The following is a 27206-nucleotide window of genomic DNA, read 5'->3' as shown; positions in this document are numbered from 1 at the left end:
TGATTTTTTACAACCAATCTTTGCAATATTCAATGATCGCTGCCCATCAGTAAATAAGGTCTTTGTTGTCTTGATTTGTCAGTGGTTGTTCCTTTGCAATTCACTTCACTACCATGTCACATCACCAACAACTGACTTGGGCAGCTTTAGAAGGGTTGAAATGTCCCTGAAGTACTTGTTTGAAATCAGTGAGGTCTCCTGACTGATCCATTCTGCTATTACTGCTTTTCTACTGACAACATAATACTTGCTGCCTTCTTTTATACTGCTGAGTCCTCCCCTCATGACATCTAGTGGTCAATTCTGCATTATACGGGGTGTCCACATTCTTTTGATCAGAGAGAGAGAGTTTTGTCTTCTTTACTGCTTTCACTTTTCATCTTCATTATCATCCCTCTCCTCTTTGTCATTTTTTTCCCAGTTCTTAACTGCATTATTAATATCTCTTCCTCAAATCCATCTTTACTTCTCAATTTGTCCGTATCCTCTACCTTCATTTTCTTCCTCTCTATTAGTTAGTCATTTGCATTTTCCTTCTCACTATAACATGGTACAAGACTGTTTTACAATTGTAGTACATATTCTCAGCAAACCATGCTGACAATTTGCACGATTACTTAAGTTTTTTCCCCCCTCCCTCACAACGTGAGAGTCCCATTCATCCTGGGGCCTGAATGACCTGCCCTCCCTTTTCAACCTTCCTCAACATGTCCCTCTCCTCCCCAAAGCAGGAACAATAGTTGGAAAAGCTATGATAATGTGTGTACTTTTATACATGTTTATCAGTAGTACCAGACATGTTGGTTCCTGAATGTATGTAATTAACACAAATTCTGCCTCATGAAGTGTCGCAAGAGGCTTGGTGAGATACACTAAAACAATTATCAGCATTCAGGAGACCTATGTATATGACTGTAAACAGTGGAACCTGATGTGTAAGAGCACAAGAACACCCTAACTTTTGACACTTAGCGGATTTATTGGTTATTTTTTTTAATGCTGTTACATGTAACACAGATGTGATAATCTGAAACATGTGGCACTAAATCTATTGCGCTGTACTACATTGCTACTCTAGCATCAGGGATGCGAGCACATCTTCAATTGTGCACATTTTAAGGAGCTTTTGCAAATGCGCAACTCGCGCGATGTAACTGGCTTCTGGGTGAAATACATACTGATTTGATTAACAATGTGGACAGTTCATGGCATACACAGCTAGCCCCTACCACTCAACTACACGTTTACGTGAACGCCACCAGGTGGTAGCACAATGAAGCAGACTTTTATCCTTGTTCGCTTAGCATAAATCCCACTAGGGGGTAGCACATTCCTCAGGTATGCCAAGTCACTCACCAGCATAAATTATACTTATACTGATAGCAATACCTATTTTGTGGGTTACATTAAATTTATTCGCAGTTTCTAATATGGGTTACATTTTGTGGGTTACATTAAAAGTATTCACAGTTTCGAATATGGATAAATATCAACTGTCTAATGGAATGACAACAATGAAAATTTGTACAGGTCTGGGACTCGAACCTGGATTTCCTGCTAATCATGAGTGGTCGTCTTACCATTTGGCTATCCGAGCACAAGTCACAGTTATACCCATACGTCATTGATCATGCATCTACAACATGTACACGTACATCCATTATGTATATTTCTGCACAGGGGAGACAATATACTTGAAATTTGCTTGCCTGTTGTCAGCAGACAGATGCAATATTGCAGTGCCTGAGTTATTCCAAACTGCATGCATGTCCGAAGGAACTATGCATCATAATTCAGAATAACACAGGCACTGCAATAATGTATTCTGTTGGTTTCTGAATGAGCTATACTGTGTTAAGTTTTGGATTTTATTGCGTGGTAATCCATTTGAAGCCCTGAGAACCATAAGGCCCTAAAGCACATCATCGTCGACTGTGAGAGTGTAGTATTTATTCATGCCTCTGACATCTGTTAATGTTATGGTGAGTCAGGTTTATCTGTGCTGTGGGCCACATTGCCTATACAATGTATGGACATTCACAAAAAACTGTCTCTCTGGTTTCTCCGATATTCACGTCAATGTGGGATCAACGATGGTTTATTTTAGGCCTTTTTGGTTCTCAGCACCTCATTTGTATTCTAGTCAAGTGACCATATTGGTAGGCAAAACTACTTGAATTTAATCGTTTCTACAAATGGCAGTTTGTGTTTGGAATTGGTAGTTTACTGTGTGCAAATCGGCTTTCGTGTGCAATGTCACCATGAACTCTGTTGAATCTATTTTAAGTGCTAACAAAAAAGTAAATTACCAGGAAAAGTTAGTCGCAAAGGAACTAAAGCCTTCCAGACCAGATCCATTGATTGAAAAAGTGACATAATCAAATAAGCATGACCGCAAGCTAACAATTACCAAAGAAGTGTACAATAAGCATAAGTTGTTGTGTGGGTGCAACTTAAGAATGTCTCATTTGCAGCCTGGAAGTTAAATCATCGACTAATACAGGTATTAGGGATCTTGTATATTTGTCCGAAAAAATAAAAAAGTGTGAAAACTCCCACTTGGACAAAAATGCAAAACAGAGAATAGCGAAAGCTTACAGATTATTTCATTCTTGTCCTAAACTGTACTTAATTATGTACAAAATCACAAAATCCCACAAAACAATTTTCTTTTGTGAGACAAGTAAAGCTTATTATTATTATTATTATTATTATTTCTTTCTTTTCTCAGACGTTATGTCTGGTTAAAAATGGAAAGTGACGCGGACCTTGATCAAGCGTGACTTCCTTTTAACTGTACGGTATGTGTTACATTTCATTTAGGAACTTTCTGGTAATTGAACATGTATCAATAATTACAGATTTCTGTAGTTGTATAGCTACGTTTGGATGTAGCTGTATTGCGTTGATGTACTGGCGGATATTGTGTGGTATGACTCCTGTAGTTGATAGTATAATTGGTATAATGTCAACTTTATCCTGATGCCACATGTCCTTGACTTCCTCAGCCAGTTGGATGTATTTTTCAATTTTTTCTCCTGTTTTCTTCTGTATATTTGTTGTATTGGGTATGGATATTTCGATTAATTGTGTTAATTTCTTCTTTTTATTGGTGAGTATGATGTCAGGTTTGTTATGTGGTGGTGTTTTATCTGTTATAATGGTTCTGTTTCAGTATAATTTGTATTCATCATTCTCCAGTACATTTTGTGGTGCATACTTGCATGTGGGAACATGTTGTTTTATTAGTTTATGTTGTATGGCAAGTTGTTGATGTATTATTTTTGCTACATTGTCATGTCTTCTGGGGTATTCTGTATTTGCTAGTATTGCACATCCGCTTGTGATGTGGTCTACTGTTTCTATTTGTTGTTTGCAAAGTCTGCATTTATGTTGTGGTATTGGGATCTTTAATAATATGCTTGCTGTAATATCTGGTGTTTATTGTTTGATCCTGTATGGCAATCATGAATCCTTCGTCTCACTGTATGTATTGCCTTTTCTTACCCATGTGTTGGATGCATCTTGATCGATGCGTGGCTGTGTTAGATGATACGGGTGCTTGCCATGTAGTGTTTTCTTTTTCCAATTTACTTTCTTCGTATCTGTTGATGTTATGTGATCTAAAGGGTTGTAGAAGTGGTTATGAAATTGCAGTGGTGTAGCCGATGTATTTATATGAGTCATTGCTTTGTGTATTTTGCTAGTTTCTGCTTGTTCTATAAAGAATTTTCTTAAATTGTCTACCTGTCCATAATGTAGGTTTTTTATGTCGATTTTTTATAATATTTTTATTTTTATTATTTTTATTTTTATTTATATATATATATATTATTATTATTATGACTATTATTATTATTATTGGCAGTTGTATAAATTTGTTCATAAGCGTAACTGTTATACAGCAGCTGCTATTAATTTCACACTGTCAAATTTGCTGAATCTAAAAATTTGTGAACACCCAGAATGTATACTTGTGAGCTGCTACTAGCTGTACATTCCCACATACTAAAAAGCATTTTAGGATGCCAGTAACACACTGAAATTCAGAAATAACAAAACTTTAAAGATTCATGATGTAAGCTCACTTATTTTTCAAGAATTTATTGAAAGATTTTACATCAGCAAACATTCTGTTGGTGTGACTGCAAAGTCAGTTTGCAGTGGAATCCTCAGATAAAGGGTTAACATTAATCCACTGCGTAAAATTCAAATAAAACCCCAAGTTTTCCATGATTGCCTCCATCATTGTCCTCAGGTCCTAAGTCTGACTGTCATGAATCTGGCAAGGCTCACACTTTTCTGCCCAGTATCTTTTGGTGCAGTTTCAGTAGTGGATTTCAGTGTATGCTGAGTGGCATCAACATTAACCCTGGTTTCTGAAGAATTTACTAACTTCACTGATGTAACAGTGCCACAAACATGGACTCAACACAGGTGGTGGCAAAACAAGGATGATTGCTAAACAATTTCAAAATATATTTTCCCCTCTTCCTTTTATATTAAAAAAAAAAAAAATAGTTCAAATGGCTCTAAGCACTATGGGACTTAACATCTGAGGTCATCAGTCCCCTAGACTTAGAACTACTTAAACCTAAATAACCTAAGGACATCACACACAGCCATGCCTGAGGCAGGATTCAAACCTGTGACCATAGCAGCAGCACAGTTCTGGACTGAAGCACCTAGACCTGTTCAGCCACAGTGGCCGGCTTTATACTAAAAGAAACAAGGATTGAACCACAAAGAGGTACTTGAGAAAAGACAAAGAACCCATCTGTCTCCTCTGGAATGCGATTCAGTGCAAAAAACTGCACACAAGACACATAATCAAAAGTTTTCCATCACCCTGATATGTTGTGGAGCTGTGTTGCTGTTGTGACTGTTCCTGTACTGATCAGAAGAATACCCCTGACATTGTTTGTAAACATACACAAAGTTACTGTGAGTACTACCTACAGGTTGAATGCTGCACTCAAATGGATCACAGCATTTCAGTTAACCATAAAGTACATATAGGAATGCAATAGATGCATTTTTGGAACAATAGAGAAAGTATTCATCATGCAATGAAGGACAATCCCAAGGTCTGCATCATCATGTTATGCACACAAGGGCTGTCACCTAAGCACATTGCTCGATGTGTGCACTGGGGTCAAAGTGATGTAATACAGACATGGAATCAGTTTCAAATGACAGGTAGTGTTGAGGACTTACAACACACAAGCTGTCCATTTTCAGCAGGTGCATAGGGTGATCAATGTCTATGACTTCGGAGTAAAATCAAAGAAACCATTGGTCCAGTGTTCCAGAACTGAATTCACTGTTCAAAGAGGCTACAGGACATTATGTATAACATCAAACTGTTAGGAGACAATTACATGATGCAACTCTTCATTCCCATCGACCACAGCAAGCACAACATTGTACACCACAACACCATGGACTATGTTACAGATGGAGAAGGAATCATGAAGAATGGACACCCCAGGATTGTCATCAGGTGGTGTTTACAGACAAAACCTGGGTGTGTTTGTACCCTGATAACTGCAGAAAACATGTTTCGAGACAATCTGGTAATATCGAATGTCTCCAAGCCTGTGTACCACATATGCAAGAACATAGTGGTGGAGTGATGATGTGTGAAGGCATTACATGGGGCCACCATACATCTCTCATGGTTGCTCAGGGAACTCTCACTGCTCTACAGAACAGGAATGTGATTCTGGAACCAACAGTTGAACCATAGCACTGACATTTTGGTGACAATTCCATCTTGATTGACGATTATTTGTGTGCGCATTATGCTGTTCTCATGAACTTGTTCCTTCACCATGTTAGCATCATCAGAACGGAGTGGACTGCCTGTTTCCCCAACATGAACCCAATCGAATATGTGCAGGATCAACTGAAACAAGCAGTTTTTGGGCATGTACAATGGCCATGAACTCTGCATGACTTACACAAAATCACTAAGAGTGGGATGATTTGGACCAGGGCTGAATTGATTATCTCATCAGTGGTATGACATGACATATTCAACCCTGCATTTGAGCAAGTGGACATTCCACCACATATTGACATTGCCCAGGGATGCTGTAAAATACCCACCATGGGAAACAGATGATTTTCTCATTACACAAAAGTTTGTTTTCTTGATCTGATGATCTGGGCACATTGCAAATGAATATATACACATGCCTCAGGTCAGTTTTTGTTTTCTGTACCATGAATTTTTAAAAAAAAGGGAGCAATGAAAAGTTTTCTTGATGTGTGTAGTTTTCAGAAAGCTAGCAGCTGACCATGATAATGCACCAGCTCATCCACTGCAATCAACACAGCACATTCTGACAGAAACTGCCTTCTTTCTCTAATACATATGTTTCATCTAGATGCAGATTCTGAAATGTACCACTGCTTCAGAAATCATAACAGTACTCAAGTTTCTTACTTCAATGGTTCAGAACAAAAATTACATAATATGACAAAACTAAAGGCCACATTGGAACAATTTTTTGGAAGTGCTACAATCAGGGAAAAACTGCTACAATCGGGGAAAAGAGTGCCGGGCAATAGTTGGCACTAGATGAGGTCTGGGGATGGTAGAAAGTCACACATTGAAGTTAATGAGGAAAAGAAGCTCAATTTTCTTATTTTTGTTCTCTAGGACCATATGGAATTAAGTTTTATGGCGGGCCATATGTCACATTTTTAGCAAAAAAATTTAAGAATGAGTCATCATAACAGTTTCACTGAAACAAGATACTATGTCTAACAATATCACACCATTATATACAGTAGTGACAAGTGAGAATTAATTTACTGTACATAATGAACTTCTTTAAAGCTTTGGCAAGTGGGCACCAGCTACCATGCTCTGTGGCATTTAGAATGTTTTTTTTTGCACCTTTTGTGCTTCTAGCACATCTGCTGTCACAATTATAAGGTCCATACTGTATTGTTAATAACAAATAAATTATATTACAGCAACCACCCTTCAACAAAGGATACTTAGAAGCACTCTCCCAGCACTCACGAACAACAATGAACACACAAAGAGAGCATCTCTGCTGGCAAACCAGCATTCTTTGTTTCTTCAGTTGCACACCAGATGTCTTAAGTCAGTGCATTTTAACAATTTCTTTTCTGTGCTGTTCTTTGTGTTTTAATTAAGGAGTCGTAAAGGGATGATACATGAAAAAACTTGAAAACTATGGATCAGAAACTATGAGCTATAATGTGACTGGATTCTCAGATAGCAGAAAAAACTATTGCTTTGGTATTACTGCTGGAGACTGGACAAAAAACTGAGCACACATTGAAAACTGGTGAACTTCCCAAGCTAGTGGAAGTGGAATAAAAGTAAGAAAGATAATGTTGAAAGGTAAGCATGAAGAAGTTGAGGAAGCTTTGTTTTTCTGCCATAACATTTAAGAGGAAATGGTTTGCCCATTACTGGGCTGATAGTTCAGGAAAAAGAACTGCAATTTCAGTGGCAAATAGGAGGAGGAGACAATTTGGTATATTCCAGATTACCATTAGTGGAGAGGCTTTATCCACTGACAAAGAGGCTGTGCCATTGTTTGAGCACTGTCTTTCAAAGTTTATTGACAAGGAGGGAATTTCTGGTGAACAGCTGTACTATGGGGATGAGAAAGGTTTAACTTAGAAGACGCTCCCAAGATAAACACTTGTTTCAAAAAAGTAAACTATGGTACCCAGGTACGAGAAAAGCATGGAATAAGTCATTACATTGGTTTGCAGTAATGCAACCGGCAACCACAAGCTTAGACTTACATGAACAGGGAAATCGTGTAAACCTGGAGCTTTCAAGAAAACTAAAAATTAGGAATCACTGGCCCTACATTACACTTATCACAGGACAGCATAAATGAAATAAAAAATCTTTAAAACCTGGTTCCAATTTGAATTCATACCAGCTGTAGACAAATATTTAAAAGACCACAGTCTACTAAGGAAAGATCTGCTGCTTCTCAATAATGTGCCTTTGCATCCTGCCAGCGACAAATGTGACTGTTCTTTGTCAGCCGATGGTCCACAGCATCTTTGAAATGCTAAAAAGAAGTATCACCACTGTCTTCTCAGTTCATTGATATGAGAGATTGATGATAATGAAGACTGTGTAACCATTCCAACGAGGACTGACTTGCTAGATGTCATAAGGTCAGACAGTGTTAACAAAATTGGGTTACAGTATATAACAAGGTGTCTTGAATGGTACGGCTGGAATCAGAAGAGAGAATTTAAGACCTCTGCCCTATATATCTTGACCTTTCACCATATTATGCCAGATAGTCAATAATCTACTGCATACTGAATACCCCCATTACACTTACTTCAAGCAACAATAAACTATTCAAATGGATTGTAGCACTTACTTGGTAAACAAAGAGCAAGGCAGTAGTCTGAGGTACAGGGTAGGGGGCACTGAAAAGTAATGCCCTGAATTTTTTGTGTGAAAACTACTATAAAACATTCTACATCTTTACTCTTCATGTCTACATATTTCATTGTTAACACAGTCCCCCATGCGATGAACACATTTTTTCCCGATGAAAGACCAGTTTGTTGATACCATCACTGTAGACTTTATGACTTTGTTGACAAACTTACAAACTTGCCTCTATTTGCACTGCTTTGTCACTAACAAAGTGAAGTCTTCCAAGGTGTTCTTTAAGTTTTGGCTGATGGTGCCACATCACGCCTTTATGGAGGATGATCGTGTTGCAGATGTTGCAGCTCCTTGTGTGTGGACTGGCACTGTCATACTGAAGGAGAGGGTGCTCCACATGTGAATTTGTGCTTTCAATTTTCTGATGGTCTCGAAGTATCCTGCTGCAGAGTTTATGGCGGTGCCTTTAGGCATGAATTCCCAGTGCACCACATCTTGAACATCCCAGAACACTGTCACTGTCAGTATGACTTTGTCTGTCACTGGCACGGTCTTGAAATTTTTTGGCATCAGTGATCCTTTCCAATGCAACTCCACTGATTCTCTCTTGTTTTCAGCATCAAAACGGTAAACCCAGCTTTCATCATGTCAGAATGTTGTTAAGAAAATCATCACCCTAACGCTCAATATGCAAAAGAAACTGTTGGCTGATGTTCAGTCTCCTCTGTTTCATGTTGGGAGTGAAGATTCAAGGCACCCACCAGGCACACAGTTTCCTGTACTGCAGTTCTGCAATGATGGCCTGTATGTGCTCTCATGATATGCCGCACTTACCTGACAGCTGTGTTTGTGTTATCCAAGAATTTTCTTGGATGAGGTCATCAATCTGATTCTGAAGAACCTCATTGGTTGCCTTACACAATTGTCAACCACAAGCTCTGTCACACACGTTGAGGTTAGCACCACCATTTCCTTCATTATTAGCACTATCAACCTAGTGTTGATAGTTGATACAATCATCACTGTACACAGCTTTCAATCTTCTACAGATTTCAATTTGAGGCAGGTTTTCCGTTGTTAGAAACACTATTACACCACGCTGTTTCTCATGCACTGACATAGGTACGTTACACATTGTCGTGTTACATACTACAATCTGAATCCCTCTTCTGTCAGAGGGTTGCACTTTGCATCAGCAATGTGGCAAAGGTGAGAGAGTAATATGCATAATGTAGTACCTCAACAGATATTGAAAACAGAATAAAAAAATCTGTGGAATTACTTTTCAGCATGCCCTCATAGAATTGAACACCACTATTAACAATGCAAAAATATTTACAGAACACTTTTTATTTAATTTAACATAATTTAATATTGTCCTGGTGCACTGTTCTGCTGATACAATTTAGCTACTAAATTCTGTCTTTGATCATACGACGACTCCCCTTGAGCGTAAATTTCTTCTACAATCACAGTATCAGAAATATAAAAAAACAAAACACCACAAAATGCTACATTCATCACAGTTAGTTTCAAAATTTCATTGTACTTCTGTTTAACATGTACATTCAGAAACAGAAGAAATCATTTTCATGATACTGTCTATACATGCAATCAATCTCTTTTCAGTGTGTTGATTCAATACTATGCAAAGATTCCCAAGGGAAAAATACCTTATGTATTGTTCCTATTAGAAGACCTAAGAACTCCAATGAGTTAAAATATTTAGCAATACAAATCTAAAGTAAAATTATTCAACTAATTTACAAAAGATTTTGAAATAAAATTACCTTGTGCACTGTTTAACAACGCTTGGGTGTTTTCCCAAGTAGGTATGTCGAGTACAATCTATAATTTGTTCACTTTGCATTGCACCTTCAACTGGATTTATTTCAGGCACAAAGAGAAGACTATCAGGTTCTGTTCCCCATTCAAGCTGAAATTTTATAGAGGACATATAAGAAATTAAACACCCACATTTATTAAATAAATGCAAATGTGACAAAAACATAGGCAAAATTAAAATCGTTATTTCATGTTTTCACAATATGTAACAAAACAGTCAATCTGATATTCAGGAAAGATGTATATGGTATAAAATCACAAAAATTAATTTAATATCCTTAGTTGCAGTCAATTACATTAATTAACAACTTTCTTCTGGAATGGTGAATAATAAGTGGTTCTGCAATATGAAATCTGGTGCTCTTATTGCTGCATTTTTACTATGCTGTGTTCAATTTATGTGAATATTACAAAATACAAACTAATTACACAATATGACTTTTTACTAACTTCTTCAAACATACAGGCCACAGATACAGACAACTCTCTTGTTTGCACCATAGACAACTGACATTCAGCTTTTTGCAATAATTCCCAACCCTTAAAAACATACAGCAAACATTGCATTTTAACGGCTTTCCAACATCACTCCTTAAAATGCACTTGGTTTCCCCTCTGGAACTAAAAAAGGAAGGGATGAAGAAAGGAAGGACAATTAGGGTTTACTGCCCCATCGACAATGAGGTCATTAGAGATGGAACACGTATTCAGAATACTCCAAGGATGAGGAAGGACATCAGTCATGCACTTTCAAAAGAAACATCAGAGTATTTGCCTGGAGCAGTTTAGGGAAAATCTAAATATAGATGGTCGATTGCAGATTTGAACTGTTGTCCTCCCGAAAGTGAGTCCAGTGTGTTAACCAGTGCACCACGTCACTTTTTTGGAACTGAAGGAGTATTCATGGCATTGTAGTCAGTCATATTTTTTCCAGTACTTGCTTCACACACTGTTCTTTATGTAGAAATGTTCCATCCTCTATCTGCATTATTTGTATCCCTAGGTATATAGCTGGATTTTCAACCACAGACATTTCAAAATTCCTTTCGCGTTCATTCAATGCATTTTCAGTATTCTCCAAGTGTTCTTAAAATAATGATTCCTTCTTCAGCATGTATTGCCATTCATAATTTTTCAGTTTCACCTTTAAATATGCACTAATCTGACTTAAACTGAATTAGTCGTTCAGTTTTTATAAAATCTGCCAGAATTTTACACCATTAGAATCGAGCATACAGAGCTTTCTTCAAAAGACTAATTTTTCCAGCCTCTTTTTATCCTTCATATATCTTCATGAAAATCTCTTTGTCAAGTTTTCCATAGAGAAAGACTGTTTTTAAATAAAATAATCTTACATGAAAAATTTTTCTCTGCTGCTACAGCAAACAACAATTTTAGTGAACTACTACTACTACTACTACTACTACTACTACTAGGTTCAATAAATCCTTGAAATCTATGTCCTCCTCTCATTGATCATCTCTGACAACCAATCTGACCTTATACGGACAATCTTCTTTGACTTTAAAGACCCATTTGCCTACCAATATTTCTTTCCCTGCCTACTTTGGATTCACAAACTTATAAGTGTCATTATGTTCAAGTGATTTCTTTTCTTCTTCTAGTGCTTCCAACCAGTTTTCTTCATCCAGAGCATTAATACATTCTTCATATGGAAGTACTGCTGTTTTAAAATCATCACATTTTAAAGGTTTCTTCGGGCTGGATCTATCCCTAAAACTGCAGTTTCTTCTCTCTTTACTGAATCTTCTTCCTTCTCGGTTTTCTTATCCTCCATTTTCTTGATCTTGACTTTTCATTCATGAGAGGTTCCAGTGCAAAAATGTACATGCATCATGTGGTGGTCAGCTCAAGACCTAGGAAGGTAATGTTAACATCAGCAGGTTGCACAATGGCTACAGAGTACTGTCAATCAAGGAAAACTTAGTAGTGTGAAAATGTCTAAAGTGTTATGATTATGACCACTTAACCAAATTCTGAAAATTAGAGAAGCAAGTGTGTGCACATTGTAGTGAAGTTGACCACCAAAATAAAGGCTTCGCCAACACTAAATTGACACTGAAGTGCATTATCTTGTATCAACAGAGGTAACAAATGTCAAGTGGAAGTGAATGTGCCACGCACAAGGTGCTGCTGCAAAGAGAAATAACAGAAACCGGCTACAACCAGTAACCCACTTGCAGTTAGTTCTGGAGATGAATAGTCATTGCCGGAAACCATGCAGAATGAAAGAGGAAGTAACAATAAGCACAAAAAGAAGAAACCTCCTTCAAAACACCTTTGAAATTGGTGGCATTCATTAGGGGGTGAGGAAACCAAAATGATCACACTGGAATGACACAAAAAAATATTAGAACAGTAGAATGTGTCATGGTACATTTTTAATGCAGGCCTAATTTGAGTGTCCTTGTTATATTCATCTCTCATCGTTAGGAACAGAACATATGCTACATCAAACCAGATGCCACACAAACAAAAAACCCTGACATATACAACAGACACCCACCTCCATAGCTCTGTGGCCAGCATGTCTGGCTGCTATGTGGAGGACCTAGGATTCGATACCTGGTACTGCCAGGGATTTTTCCTTGGTGAGAGGACTAGAATAGTGTGCACTCAGCCTCATGCTGCCAACTGAGAAGTAGCAGCTACAATGTCAAGAAAGCCGACAATGGCTGGGTGAGTGGTATGTTGACTGCATGCACCTCTGTAGTGCATCCAATGACACAATCGACAGTGGATGACACAGCAGTCAGTTGGTCCTGACTGGTACATCAGGTTAGAATGCTGAGTTTTATATAAGAGACACTGTTGAAAATCACTAAGTTAGGCAGATTTCAATTGATCTGGTAGTTAAAGGTGGAAATGACTGGTATGGGACACAATTTCTCAAGGGAACAACTTTTTTCTATGAAGACCAAGTACAAGGGGATGAACTCAGTACAGACGCAAATAAGAAGGATGGAAGGCAAAGAGAAACTGATGGTACTCCCCTTTTGGAAACTCAAATGCTCCCTCAAGCCTTATCTAGTGCGATTTACAATAACATGGTGGAGTCAGCGGAAGCTGTTATGCCTGATTTTCCACAATCTGCCAAGAATATGAAACTTCCCTCAAAAGATATTATATAAGCACTAGAACTGGAAGATATGCATAAAAAAATCTTGAAAACAATCTTTATCTAAATATAATAGAGGACTTCAAAAAACTTGAAGTAGCCTTGTGCTACATTATTTGCACAGCACACTGAAAAGATGGCTCAGTGGTCTTTCTGACTCCTGAAGTGACTGACCAAATTCAGTTAAAAGTGTGTAATCTGCCAACGACCTGAAACAAACTTACAAAGACTTAGTTAAAGCTCGTGGTTGGATCTACTTTGATTTCTGCAAATATTACAAATAAAAGCTAAACACTGTATGAGAGTAATGACTGAAATACATAAACTAATAGAAGACTGGGAGATAGACATTGTATGCATTCACGGGCCATACATGAATCACAGTCAGAGTCCTCAGTTCTATATCATGTGATGACAACTTTAGGTAATCCAAATGCTAAAGCAGCAATAGTGCCTTTCCAGAAATTTGATCAAGTAACAGAAGTATGCCAACTTTGTGACACACACACTGCATCTGTACCTCTAAAGTCCTCAACCAATACACTAACACTAATGAACATTTACATGAAATATTCATACAGCACTGAAACCTACATCAATAGGTTGAAAGACAAGGGTCATTAAGCTTGGCACTCATCACATAAATAAAATGGGGTGACAGATGCTAAGGCAAAATTCATTCTGTGGCATAGTCATAACTGATGAGTATAGCATACAACTGAAGGACGCAACTGACAAATTGAACCTCCATGCGCTGTACAGGACGGGATGTCCGGCAACATATGAAAACAGTGCTGGTACCACAATCAATATTGATGTCATCATGGCAAATCACTCTGCAGCTAACAAAATCGACTCTTGGAGAATCTTCCAGCATGCTACTGGAAACAACCAAACTGTGATTATGATAGATTTGTTGCATGCTGGTTTACATTGAAATACTGTAGTGCAGGAACACAATCACCTTTAACGAAATTTTGAAAAAGGCTAACAGTTAAAAACTACAAACAGAAATGATCATCAAATACCAGGATATGCTAACCGCAGTGTAGACTACGTGGCAAAGACACTTCCAACTGTCATATAAAATGCACAGAACGTCGCCATTCCAGTACAGAAAACATCTAGACATTGTGGTACACCTTAGAACGCAGAGCTCACAAATTTGAAAAAAAATGTGTACAACTGCAAAAATTTTATGAAAGAGCTTTGGACACAAGGAAAGAGAGGTTAGACTATTGTTGCATAGCACAGTGAAAACTGAATGCAAAGCTCTAATAGATGCCATGAAGAAATTGCAATGGGAACAATACATTTAAGAACAACTACTAATATATGCATGGGTTACTCATTATAGAATAGTGACAGAGAAAGCAAACACACTATCTGTTGTATCTACACTACTGGCCATTAAAATTGCTACACCAAGAAGAAATGAAGATAAATGGGCATTCATTGGACATATATATCATACTAGAACTGACATGTGATTAAATTTTCACGCAATTTGGGTGCATAGATCCTGAGAAATCAGTACCCATAACAACCACCTCTGGCCATAATAACAGCCTTGATACACCTGGACATTGAGTCAAACAGAGCTTGGATGGCGTGCACAGGTACAGCTGCCCATGCAGCTTCAACACAATACCACAGTTCATCAAGAGCAGTGACTGGCGTATTGTGACGAGCCAGTTGCTCGGCCACCATTGACCAGACATTTTCAATTGGTGAGAGATCTGGAGAATGTGCTGGCCAGGGCAGCAGTCAAACATTTTCCGTATCCAGAAAGGCCCATAAAGGACCTGCAACATGCGTTCGTGCATTATCCTGCTGAAATGTAGGGTTTTGCAGGGATCGAATGAAGGGTAGAGCCACGGGTCGTAACACATCTGAAATGTAATGTCCACTATTCAAAGTGCCGTCAATGTGAACAAGAGGTGACCAAGACATGCAACCAATGGCACTCCATACCATCACACCGGGTGATACGCCAGTATGGTGATGATGAATACATGCTTCCAATGTGCATTACCGCAATGTTGCCAAACACGGATGCGACCATCATGACACAGCAAACAGAACCTGGATTCATCCGAAAAAATGACGTTTTGCCATTCGCGCACACAAGTTCGTCGTTGAGCACACCAATGCAAGTGCTCCTGTCTGTGATGCAGCGTCAAGGGTAACCGCAGCCATGGTCTCCGAGCTGATAGTCCATGGTGCCGCAAACATCGTCGAACTGTTAGTGCACATGGTTGTTGTCTTGCAAACGTCCCCATCTGTTGACTCAGGGATAGAGACGTGGCTGCACGATCTGTTACAGCCATGCGGATAAGATGCCTGTCATCTTGACTGTTAGTGATACGAGGCCGTTGGGATCCAGCACGGCATTCCGTATTACCCTCCTGAACCCACCAATTCCATATTCTGCTAACAGTCATTGGATCCCAACCAATGTGAGCAGCAATGTCGCGATACTATAAACCACAATCGCGATAGGCTACAATCCGACCTTTATCAAAGTCGGAAATGTGATGGTACGCATTTCTCCTCCTTACACGAGGCATAACAACAATGTTTCACCAGGCAATGCCGGTCAACTGCTGTTTGTGTATGAGAAATCGGTTGGAAGCTTTCCTCATGTCAGCAAGCTGTAGGTGTTGCCACTGGAGCCAACCTTGTGTGAATGCTCTGAAAAGCTGATCATTTGCATATCACAGCATCTTATTCCTGTCGGTTAAATTTTGCATCTGTAGCACGTCATCTTTGTGGTGCAGCAATTTTAATGGCCAGTAGTGTATGTCGCATATACAGGACGGGAGGTAAATGGTCTCCATAGGGATGTATATGTGGACCAATTTCCTGGGACTTTACCCTTGAGCCATTGCTAGTAACCCTGAATACAAACATTTAAGTGCCAGAAGTAATAACCTATGCTGATGACATACTGGTTGTGGTAGTACTGGACTCAAGAACCATGCTGGAAAGAAAAGTGTGTGATGTGCTTGATCAAATGCAGAAGTGATGCCCAGATAATAAATTAGAAATTACAACAAATAAGACCACCTACCTGCTTCTCAAAGACTGCCTCTCCCACTTGTAGAACTGTACTCTGAGAAATGGGAGAGCTGCAGTGGGATGCAATGAGGTATGTAAAAATTGGAGGAGAAGTGTAACTTTCTCAAACATACCTCTCAAATGTGTCACAAAGCTACTGAAGTTATGCACAAATTGGCAAGACTGGGAATCACTGACTTTAGGATCCCACTCTATTATGATGCAAATGGCTCTGAGCACTATGGGACTCAACTGCTGAGGTCATTAGTCCCCTAGAACTTAGAACTAGTTAAACCTAACTAACCTAAGGACATCACAAACATCCATGCCCGAGGCAGGATTCGAACCTGCGACCGTAGCGGTCTTGCGGTTCCAGACTGCAGCGCCTTTAACCGCACGGCCACTTCGGCCGGCCTAGTATTATGATGCAATCCTCACTGCTATTGTACGGTATGAAACCAATACCTGCGAACGCAAACAGTGATACAATCGATACAAGTCAATCCTGAGGCATACACAGAGAAGTGTGCTGCTGAAGTTCACACGACCCTTTGGGAAAACACTGATGGAGACGTAGATATTGCTGTCAGATATAGAAGGTCTCTCTACTGGCTTTACAAAGGGAATTTCGCCAATGTGAGTGAAATAATGGGTCTCAAAATTACAATCAAACAAGAGCTAAAACTATGGAGAGAGCATGAGTGGCAAGGAGACTGGACAATATCACAACAGGTGCAGAGTATAAAGCAAATTTCCAAACATCAAAGAGAGGACGCTTATGAGTCACATATAAGGAGAAAACCAATGAAAATGAGACAGATCGAAAAAAGTGAGTAAACTGTTTATTGTTTCACAAGTAATCACCATAACTGTTAATACATTTATCTCACTGTGAGGCCAGACGGTCAAGCCTTCATGGAAAAATGTTTATTGTTGCCTACAGAACCATGATTGTACCAAAGTGTGAGACCTCTTCCTCTGAAGCAAATCAATGGCCACAAATGTCTCTCTTCAGGGCTCCAAAAATACAGAAATCACATGGGGGTAGATCATGACTGTATGGAGGATATATAAGGTCTTCGCAATGACATTTCAGCAGAGTACGCAAAACAACCTTGACAACATAAAGAAATATTTTAGTCTAGCACAGTTCCTTTTATTTCACACCAATCCTTAGACTCACAGTTGGAGTACTCACCACCTTTATCACATCTTATTTCTGACTCTTTCAAAGTGAACTGATTTTCAGCAGCCTCTGACACATATCTTAACAAATAGGTTATACAAAAATGAGTGAAATCATCTAATACACTCATGTAGTACCTACATCCATTAAATGTTGGGAAATCAATCTCTCCACACAGATCAGTATTTATTATTTCAAGTGTTCTTGTAGCTCTTTCTCTCACAATAGAAAATGGTTTTATTGTCAGTTTTACTCTCACACTAGTTTCATACAATGTTTCTGCTGCACATAAATTATTAAAAAAATAATAAATAAATTCTTTAGGAAAGAAAGTCTTCATTGGGCAAAAACGTGCTGTAAGGATAATATGTGACGCTAACCCACGATCTTAGTGTAGACGTCTGTTTAAGGAGTTGGGCATTCTGACTACTGCTTTACAATACAGTTATTCTCTCATGAAGTTTGTTGTAAATAATCCACTACAGTTAAAAAGGGACAAAGACGTACATAATTACAACACCAGAAGGGAAAATTAAATTCATTACTCCACAATAAGGAGTAGTCAGAACGAGAAGGGGTGCACAATGCAGCAACAAAAAGTTTTGATCACTTGCCTAGTGATACAAAATGTCTGACAGACAGCAAAGTAAAATTTGAAAACAAACTAAGAAAGTTTCCCCCTGACAATTCCTCCTATTCTGTAGAAGAATTTCTATTACTTTAATGTGTAAAGGGTGATGCGTAGGACTTACTAACTCAGAACATCTGCATATCTTTTTTTTTTTTCTTTTTTGGAAAAAAGCCACATTCAGAAATGTTCAGAATCAACCATGTTGTTGTTGTTGTTGTGGTCTTCAGTCCTGAGACTGGTTTGATGCAGCTCTCCATGCTACTCTATCCTGTGCAAGCTTCTTCATCTCCCAGTACCTACTGCAACCTACATCCTTCTGAACCTGCTTAGTGTATTCATCTCTTGGTCTCCCCCTACGATTTTTACCCTCCACGCTGCCCTCCAATACTAAATTGGTGATCCCTTGATGCCTCAGAACATGTCCTACCAACCGATCCCTTCTTCTCGTCAAGTTGTGCCACAAACTTCTCTTCTCCCCAATCCTATTCAATACTTCCTCATTAGTTATGTGATCTACCCATCTAATCTTCATCATTCTTCTCTAGCACCACATTTCGAAAGCTTCTATTCTCTTCTTGTCCAAACTATTTACCGTCCATGTTGCACTTCCATACATGGCTACACTCCATACAAATACTTTCAGAAATGACTTCCTGATACTTAAATCTATACTCGATGTTAACAAATTTCTCTTCTTCAGAAATGCTTTCCTTGCCATTGCCAGTCTACATTGTATACCCTCTCTACTTCGACCATCATCAGTTATTTTGCTCCCCAAATAGCAAAACTACTTTAAGTGTCTCATTTCCTAATCTAATACCCTAAACATCACCCGACTTAATTCGACTACATTCCATTATCCTCATTTTGCTTTTGTTGATGTTCATCTTATGTTTCCCTTCAAGACACCACCCATTCCGTTCAACTGCTCTTCCAAGTCCTTTGCTGTCTCTGACAGAATTACAATGTCATCGGCGAACCTCAAAGTTTTTATTTCTTCTCCATGGATTTTAATACCTATTCTGAATTTTTCTTTTGTTTCCTTTACTGCTTGCTCAATATACAGATTGAATAACATCGGGGAGAGGCTACAACCCTGTCTTACTCCCTTCCCAACCACTGCTTCCCTTTCATGTCCCTCGACTCTTATAACTGCCATCTAGTTTCTGTACAAATTGTAAGTAGCCTTTCGCTCCCTGTATTTTACCCCTGCCACCTCTAGAATTTGAAAGAGAGTATTCCAATCAACATGTCAAAAGCTTTCTCTAAGTCTACAAATGCTAGAAACGTAGGTTTGCCTTTTCTTAATCTTTCTTCTAAGATAAGTCGTAAGGTCAGTATTGCCTCACGTGTTCCAGTATTTTTACGGAATCCAAACTGATCTTCCCCGAGGTCGGCTTCTACTAGTTTTTCCATTCGTCTGTAAAGAATTCGTGTTAGTATTTTGCAGCTGTGGTTTATTAAACTGATTGTTCGGTAATTTTTACATCTGTCAACACCTGCTTTCTTTGGGATTGGAATTATTATATTACTCTTGAAGTCTGGGGGTATTTCGCCTGTTTCATACATCTTGCTCACCATATGGTAGAGTTTTGTCAGGACTGGCTCTCCCAAGGCCATCAGTAGTTCCAATGGAATGTTGTCTACTCCGGGGGCCTTGTTTCAACTCAGGTCTTTCAGTGCTCTGTCAAACTCTTCACGCAGTATCATATCTCCCATTTCATCTTCATCTACATCCTCTTCCATTTCCATAATATTGTCCTCAAGTACATCGCCCTCGTATAGACCCTCTATATACTCCTTCTACCTTTCTGCTTTCCCTTCTTTGCTTAGAACTGGGTTTCCATCTGAGCTCTTGATGTTCATACAAGTGGTTCTCTTATCTCCAAAGGCCTCTTTAATTTTCCTGTAGACAGTATCTATCTTACCCCTAGTGAGATAAGCCTCTACATCCTTACATTTGTCCTCTAGCCATCCCTGCTTAGCCATTTTGCACTTCCTGTCGATCTCATTTTTGAGACGTTTGTATTTCTTTCTGCCTGCTTCATTTACTGCATTTTTATATTTTCTCCTTTCATCAATTAAATTCAATATCTCTTCTGTTACCCATGGATTTCTACTAGCCCTCGTCTTTTTACCTACTTGATCCTCTGCTGCCTTCACTACTTCATCCCTCAAAGCTACCCATTCTTCTTCTACTGTATTTCTTTCCCCCATTCCTGTCAATTGTTCCCTTATGCTCTCCCTGAAACTCTGTACAACCTCTGGTTCTTTCAGTTTATCCAGGTCCCATCTCCTTAACTTCCCACCTTTTTGCAGTTTCTTCAGTTTTAATCTACAGGTCATAACCAATAGATTGTGGTCAGAGTCCACATCTGCCCCTGGAGATGTCTTACAATGTAAAACCTGGTTCCTAAATCTCTGTCTTACCATTATACACTCCTGGAAATGGAAAAAAGAACACATTGACACCGGTGTGTCAGACCCACCATACTTGCTCCGGACACTACGAGAGGGCTGTACAAGCAATGATCACACGCACGGCACAGCGGACACACCAGGAACCGCGGTGTTGGCCGTCGAATGGCGCTAGCTGCGCAGCATTTGTGCACCGCCACCGTCAGTGTCAACCAGTTTGCCGTGGCATACGGAGCTCCATCGCAGTCTTTAACACTGGTAGCATGCCTCGACAGCGTGGACGTGAACCGTATGTGCAGTTGACGGACTTTGAGCGAGGGCGTATAGTGGGCATGCGGGAGGCCGGGTGGACGTACCGCCGAATTGCTCAACACGTGGGGCGTGAGGTCTCCACAGTACATCGATGTTGTCGCCAGTGGTCGGCGGAATGTGCACGTGCCCGTCGACCTGGGACCGGACCGCAGTGACGCACGGATGCACGCCAAGACCGTAGGATCCTACGCAGTGCCGTAGGGGACCGCACCGCCACTTCCCAGCAAATTAGGGACACTGTTGCTCCTGGGGTATCGGCGAGGACCATTCACAACCGTCTCCATGAAGCTGGGCTACGGTCCCGCACACCGTTAGGCCGTCTTCCGCTCACGCCCCAACATCGTGCAGCCCGCCTCCAGTGGTGTCGCGACAGGCGTGAATGGAGGGACGAATGGAGATGTGTCGTCTTCAGCGGTGAGAGTCGCTTCTGCCTTGGTGCCAATGATGGTCGTATGCGTGTTTGGCGCCGTGCAGGTGAGCGCCACAATAAGGACTGCATACGACCGAGGCACACAGGGCCAACACCCGGCATCATGGTGTGGGGAGCGATCTCCTACACTGGCCGTACACCACTGGTGATCGTCGAGGGGACACTGAATAGTGCACGGTACATCCAAACCGTCATCGAACCCATTGTTCTACCATTCCTAGACTGGCAAGGGAACTTGCTGTTCCAACAGGACAATGCACATCCGCATGTATCCCGTGCCATCCAACGTGCTCTAGAAGGTGTAAGTCAACTACCCTGGCCAGCAAGATCTCCGGATCTGTCCCCCATTGAGCACGTTTGGGACTGGATGAAGCGTCGTCTCACGCGGTCTGCACGTCCAGCACGAACGCTGGTCCAACTGAGGCGCCAGGTGGAAATGGCATGGCAAGCCGTTCCACAGGACTACATCCAGCATCTCTACGATCGTCTCCATGGGAGAATAGCAGCCTGCATTGCTGCGAAAGGTGGATATACACTGTACTAGTGCCGACATTGTGCATGCTCTGTTGCCTGTGTCTATGTGCCTGTGGTTCTGTCAGTGTGATCATGTGATGTATCTGACCCCAGGAATGTGTCAATAAAGTTTCCCCTTCCTGGGACAATGAATTCACGGTGTTCTTATTTCAATTTCCAGGAGTGTATAATATATCTGATACCTTTTAGTATCTCCAGGGTTCTTCCATGTATACAAACTTCTATCATGATTCTTAAACCAATTGTTAGATATAATTAAGTTGTGCTCTGTGCAAAATTCTACCAGGCGGCTTCCTCTTTCATTTCTTAGCCCCAATCCATATTCACCTACTACGTTTCCTTCTCTGCCTTTTCCTACACTCGAATTCCAGTCACCCATGACTATTAAATTTTCGTCTCCCTTCACTATCTGAATAATTTCTTTTATTTCATCATACATTTCTTCAATTTCTTCATCATCTGCAGAGCTAGTTGGCATATAAACTTGTACTACTGTAGTAGGTGTGGGCTTCGTATCTATCTTGGCCACAATAATGCGTTCACTATGCTGTTTGTAGTAGCTTACCAGCATTCCAATTTTCCTATTCATTATTAAACCTACTCCTGCATTACCCCTATTTGACTTTGTATTTATAACCCTGTAGTCACCTGACCAGAAGTCTTGTTCCTCCTGCCACCGAACTTCACTAATTCCCACTATATCTAACTTTAACCCATCCATTTCCCTTTTTAAATTTTCTAACCTACCTGCCCGATTAAGGGATCTGACATTCCACGCTCCGATCCGTAGAATGCCAGTTTTCTTTCTCCTGATAACGACGTCCTCTTGAGTAGTCCCCGCCCGGAGATCCGAATGGGGGACTATTTTACCTCCGGAATATTTTACCCAAGAGGACGCCATCATCATTTAATCATACAGTAAAGCTGCATGCCCTCGGGAAAAATTACGGCCGTAGTTTCCCCTTGCTTTCAGCCGTTCGCAGTACCAGCACAGCAAGGCCGTTTTGGTTATTGTTACAAGGCCAGATCAGTCAATCATCCAGACTGTTGCCCTTGCAACTACTGAAAAGGCTGCTGCCCCTCTTCAGGAACCACATGTTTGTCTGGCCTCTCAACAGATACCCCTCCGTTGTGGTTGTACCTTCGGTACGGCTATCTGTATCGCTGAGGCACGCAAGCCTCCCCACCAACGGCAAGGTCCATGGTTCATGGGGGGGGTGGGAGAGGGGGTGGGGGGGTGGGGGGGAATCAATCATATGTACAAATTAATTTGAGATGTGAATGTAAAATGACTCATTCCACATCATTATGATCTATCATGCAAAAGGATCCATAGGCAATGTGCGAACTAACTAACGAATTAATCAGGAGCTCCACTGGACAGTTTTTTGCTCACTGAAGTATAGCTTGTGTGTGGATGACTTAGCTTCTTATGTCATTCTTGTTTTTCTTCCTCTGTCAGTAATGATTGCCTTCCTGGTTTGTCACTTTATACAACCAATTTCTTGATTTTGGTCCTTCTAAAATAAGCATTTTACCTTTATAAATTTGAAAATAATATTCATTGAAGACAACTGTGTAATCTTTTGCATAGCTAGCATTCACAGACATCAGATTTTGGCTAAGTTTAGGAACATGCAAATCACCTTCAGAATAAAGTTTTAATCTGCTGTTCCTACTCTCTTAGTTGATCCACCATGTTTGGCGACTTTCACAACACCACCCTTGTCTTTCACATTTGTTAACTTGGCCACATCATTACAAATATATCATCAACATGCACAATCAATAACCATGAACATTTATTCCTTCTGGTTAGCTTCTTCTGAAATCTATTTTTGTTGCATTCATATGAAATACTTGCAGTGTTCTCTTCCTTTCTTCTTCACCAATGTCTTCTTTCTTGTTCTTTTCAATGACTTCTCTCTTCTTCTCTTCAACAACATATCCCTCCTTGTTTTCTTGAGTAGTTTCCTCTTTACTGTCGCATGGCATAGCTGCACGGTCTGAGGCACCTTGCCATGGTTTTTGCAGCTGCCCTCATCGGAGGTTTGAATCCTCCACCGTGTTCACTTTATTTGAATATTGTAAAACACACACTGATTAAACAACATGATTTTTATTAACTTTTTCGTATATATAGACCACACATAAAGACAACATTCTCATTACCCCCACAGATAACTCACATTCAGTGTTTAGCTATCATTGCCAGCCTTTGACATATAGCAAACACTGTGTTTTACCAACTTTTCAACACTTATGTTTTGGCTGTACTTCCTTGCATGCACTATATGATAGTTATGCTTTCTCATACTCATTACGGCAAGCACAGCAAGATCTAGCAGTCCTGCAGTAGATGCTAAGAAGCAGACCATTCATTCACCTGAGGCAATTTCAAAGACTTTCAATGATCAAAAACAACATCACTGATAACCAAATGTACAGGTTTCCTAAACATTGGTTAGGAAGCTTTCTTTGGAGAAAGGCAATACAACACATAGCTGTAAAATGCATGCTACAACATTAACAGTTTTCAGGGGATGGAAACTACATCAGCACACAGTTATAAAAGGTTAGCACACTGGACTCTCATTCAGGAGGATGGTTCAAACCTGCCATTATTTCCCTAAATCGCTTCCAGCAAATGCCAGGATGGTTCCTTTGAAGGGGGATGGCCGACTTCCTTCCCAATCCTTCTCGATCTTAAAATTTTCAAATATTTTGATTTAAATTATGTCTTGGAGCACAATGATCTTGTAAACTCCACCTACAGGCCCTGACAGGCCTACTAGTACCAACTGACCACTGTGCCTTGCCTTGCCAACAGTGTCAATGGTTGCCATATGGAGCGGCATGGCTTCAGCACATCGCTCACCCGACTGTTGTTAGTTTTCGTGTCCTGCAGCCACTACTACTCAGTCAAGTTGCTTCTCAACTGGCATCATGAGGGTCCTCCAATCCTGATGTAAATCAAATCTACACAGACAAATATTGCCACACATTGCTGTTTATTAGCACACTGTTGCCAATTAAATGTTTGATTTTTAAATGGACACTGGTTAAAACATTTCAAAAGTGAAAGTTCACTTGCCCAGAATATTGTGATTTAAAAAGTGATTTTGTTTATGTCATTACAGCTGAACTTTTCCTGATTGTTATGGTATCATTAAACATTTATAGAGATTCAACAGTGCATGCAGAGGGGTCAAGACATTTAACTACAGATCAAATTACAGTTCTCTTGAACATGACACCAGAGTATTAGAGATTATCTCCCTTTTTATCTTTAGATGAATATCTGAGTACAGGTTACCCACATAAGCAATGCCATTACACCCCATGTTGAAATTAATAGTTTCAATATAACACCTGTTGATAAGGAAATCACCTGACATATATGTCATTCACTTAAATTTGACATAACACAGCTTATCCTATAAGTGGTAATGAGTTCAGAAAATTTGAAGACTATGCCAACTATTTACCTGAGGAATATTACATGATAAATTCAAAATCTTGGCTGTTATTTGAAAAGATACGGTATCCAAAGAGGGAACCACTCACCAATAAATGAAAAGTTTAGCTGCAGATAAGGAGATATTTGAGATGTCTCAACACATTAGCTCTTCTTTTGACAAACTAGCATTCTTCAGAGCACACATACATATGCCAATGTGTCCAATACCTTCACTGCTCAAAGCTTCCTCTATAAGGTGAATGTTTGTCTTACCTTATACTATTGTTTGACAATTGCATATGACTCAAAACTTGGAATCTAGACAGACATTTATCCACACGTATGTGGAATACTGTCTAAAATTACTCTGAATGTCTCTCACTTTCAGATCTTGGGCATACCAAATGAGCTGGTACGCACTTACCTTTCCAGGAACCACATCATTATCACGAACAAAAAATTCTGTAGCTAATTACAAAGTTTAAGAACATTAGTATGAGATCAGGATAAATTACTGTGAAATTACATATAGGGGTTGGACAAAAATACAAAAACACCAAAAACACAACACATTACCATGCCTGATACAATGTAGGAAACCTGATGGCATTCAAAACAGACTACAGTTGTCTCAGAATAGATAAAAACACAGGTTCTGTATGGTTTTCAAGGGAATCTTATACCATTCTTCCAGCAAAATAGTGGCAAGTTCAGGTAATGATGACAGAGGTGGATATCGATTATGCAGTGTTCTCTCCAATGTAAACCACAAATCTCCATAATATTGAGAGGTGGTGACTATGATGGTCAGGGGATATGCAACAGTTCATCCTTGTGCTCACAAAACTGGTTATGGACTATGCAAGATGTGTGAACAGGGGCCCTGTCTCCTTGGAACACAGCATCACCATTGGGGAACAAACAAGGTACATTGGAATCCAGTTGATCAGCCAAAATGGTCACATAATTCTTGGCAGTAAAATGATGTTGCAGAGTAATGACCACTGTGGAATAACACAATATGGCTACCCAAATCATGTCTGAACCACTGTGATGCTTCACATTTGGGATGTAAACTCAGCCATTAGTTGCAAATATTGTGAAACAACACCCATCTGACCAAATGATTCTTCCAGTGCTCCATAGTCCAAATTTTATGGCTTGAGCATAACTTTTTCCTGTCACCAACATTCGCATCACTGGTAAGTTGTTTTGGAATTCCAGCTCACCTTCAATTCCAAGCTTATGGAACCCCCTCAAGTTTTTTTGGTGCTGACAGGGTTCACGAGTGTGATACTCAGTTCTGCAGTGATTTTTGCAGCTGTCATCCTCTTACTTGTTGTCACAATCCTTTTCAATGACCATTCATCACACTCACTCAAACACACTTTCTTCCGTGGTGTTTTTCTGCTTTTCCTATATGCACTAGGAACCTTCAATACTCCACCTCTTGAAACATCCAGCACTTCAGCTCCCGTGGTTGCAGAAGCAACCACCATACAAGCATCAACAATTTTCCCACATTTGAATTCAATTAACCCCAACATGATGCACTGGCAATATACAGAACACTGTTCTGACCATGACTGACACTTGTAGCATGTTGAGGACATCACACACGAGCCACTCATTGTCAAATACAACAGCAAAAGCTGCAGGCTTGGCTAAAAACTGCAATTATGTTCAAGCATGCAATTCCCACAGTGCTTCCATGTTTTTGTCCAACCCCTGTATATTTTAGACACAGAATAGCTTCACGGCCAGGCAGTGCATCAGTT

The 27206-nt window shown here is 39.9% G+C and overlaps 1 protein-coding gene across 1 annotated transcript in view; it reads right to left on the bottom strand.

Moving 5' to 3' along the window:
• LOC126183313 (mediator of RNA polymerase II transcription subunit 16) overlaps window positions 1-27206 on the bottom strand; it is a 295961-nt gene that overhangs the window by 5583 nt on the left and 263172 nt on the right. Inside the window, exon 15 of the mRNA XM_049925164.1 lies at window positions 10204-10349. Within this exon, the coding sequence (XP_049781121.1) occupies window positions 10204-10349 (146 nt within the window). The remainder of the gene's footprint in view (window positions 1-10203; window positions 10350-27206) is intronic.

Source organism: Schistocerca cancellata, chromosome 4 (genome assembly GCF_023864275.1).
Source record: "Schistocerca cancellata isolate TAMUIC-IGC-003103 chromosome 4, iqSchCanc2.1, whole genome shotgun sequence".
In the NCBI taxonomy this organism is placed as follows: domain Eukaryota; kingdom Metazoa; phylum Arthropoda; class Insecta; order Orthoptera; family Acrididae; genus Schistocerca; species Schistocerca cancellata.
Note: the sequence above shows the minus strand (reverse complement) of the source record. Positions and strands in the feature narration are given on the sequence as shown.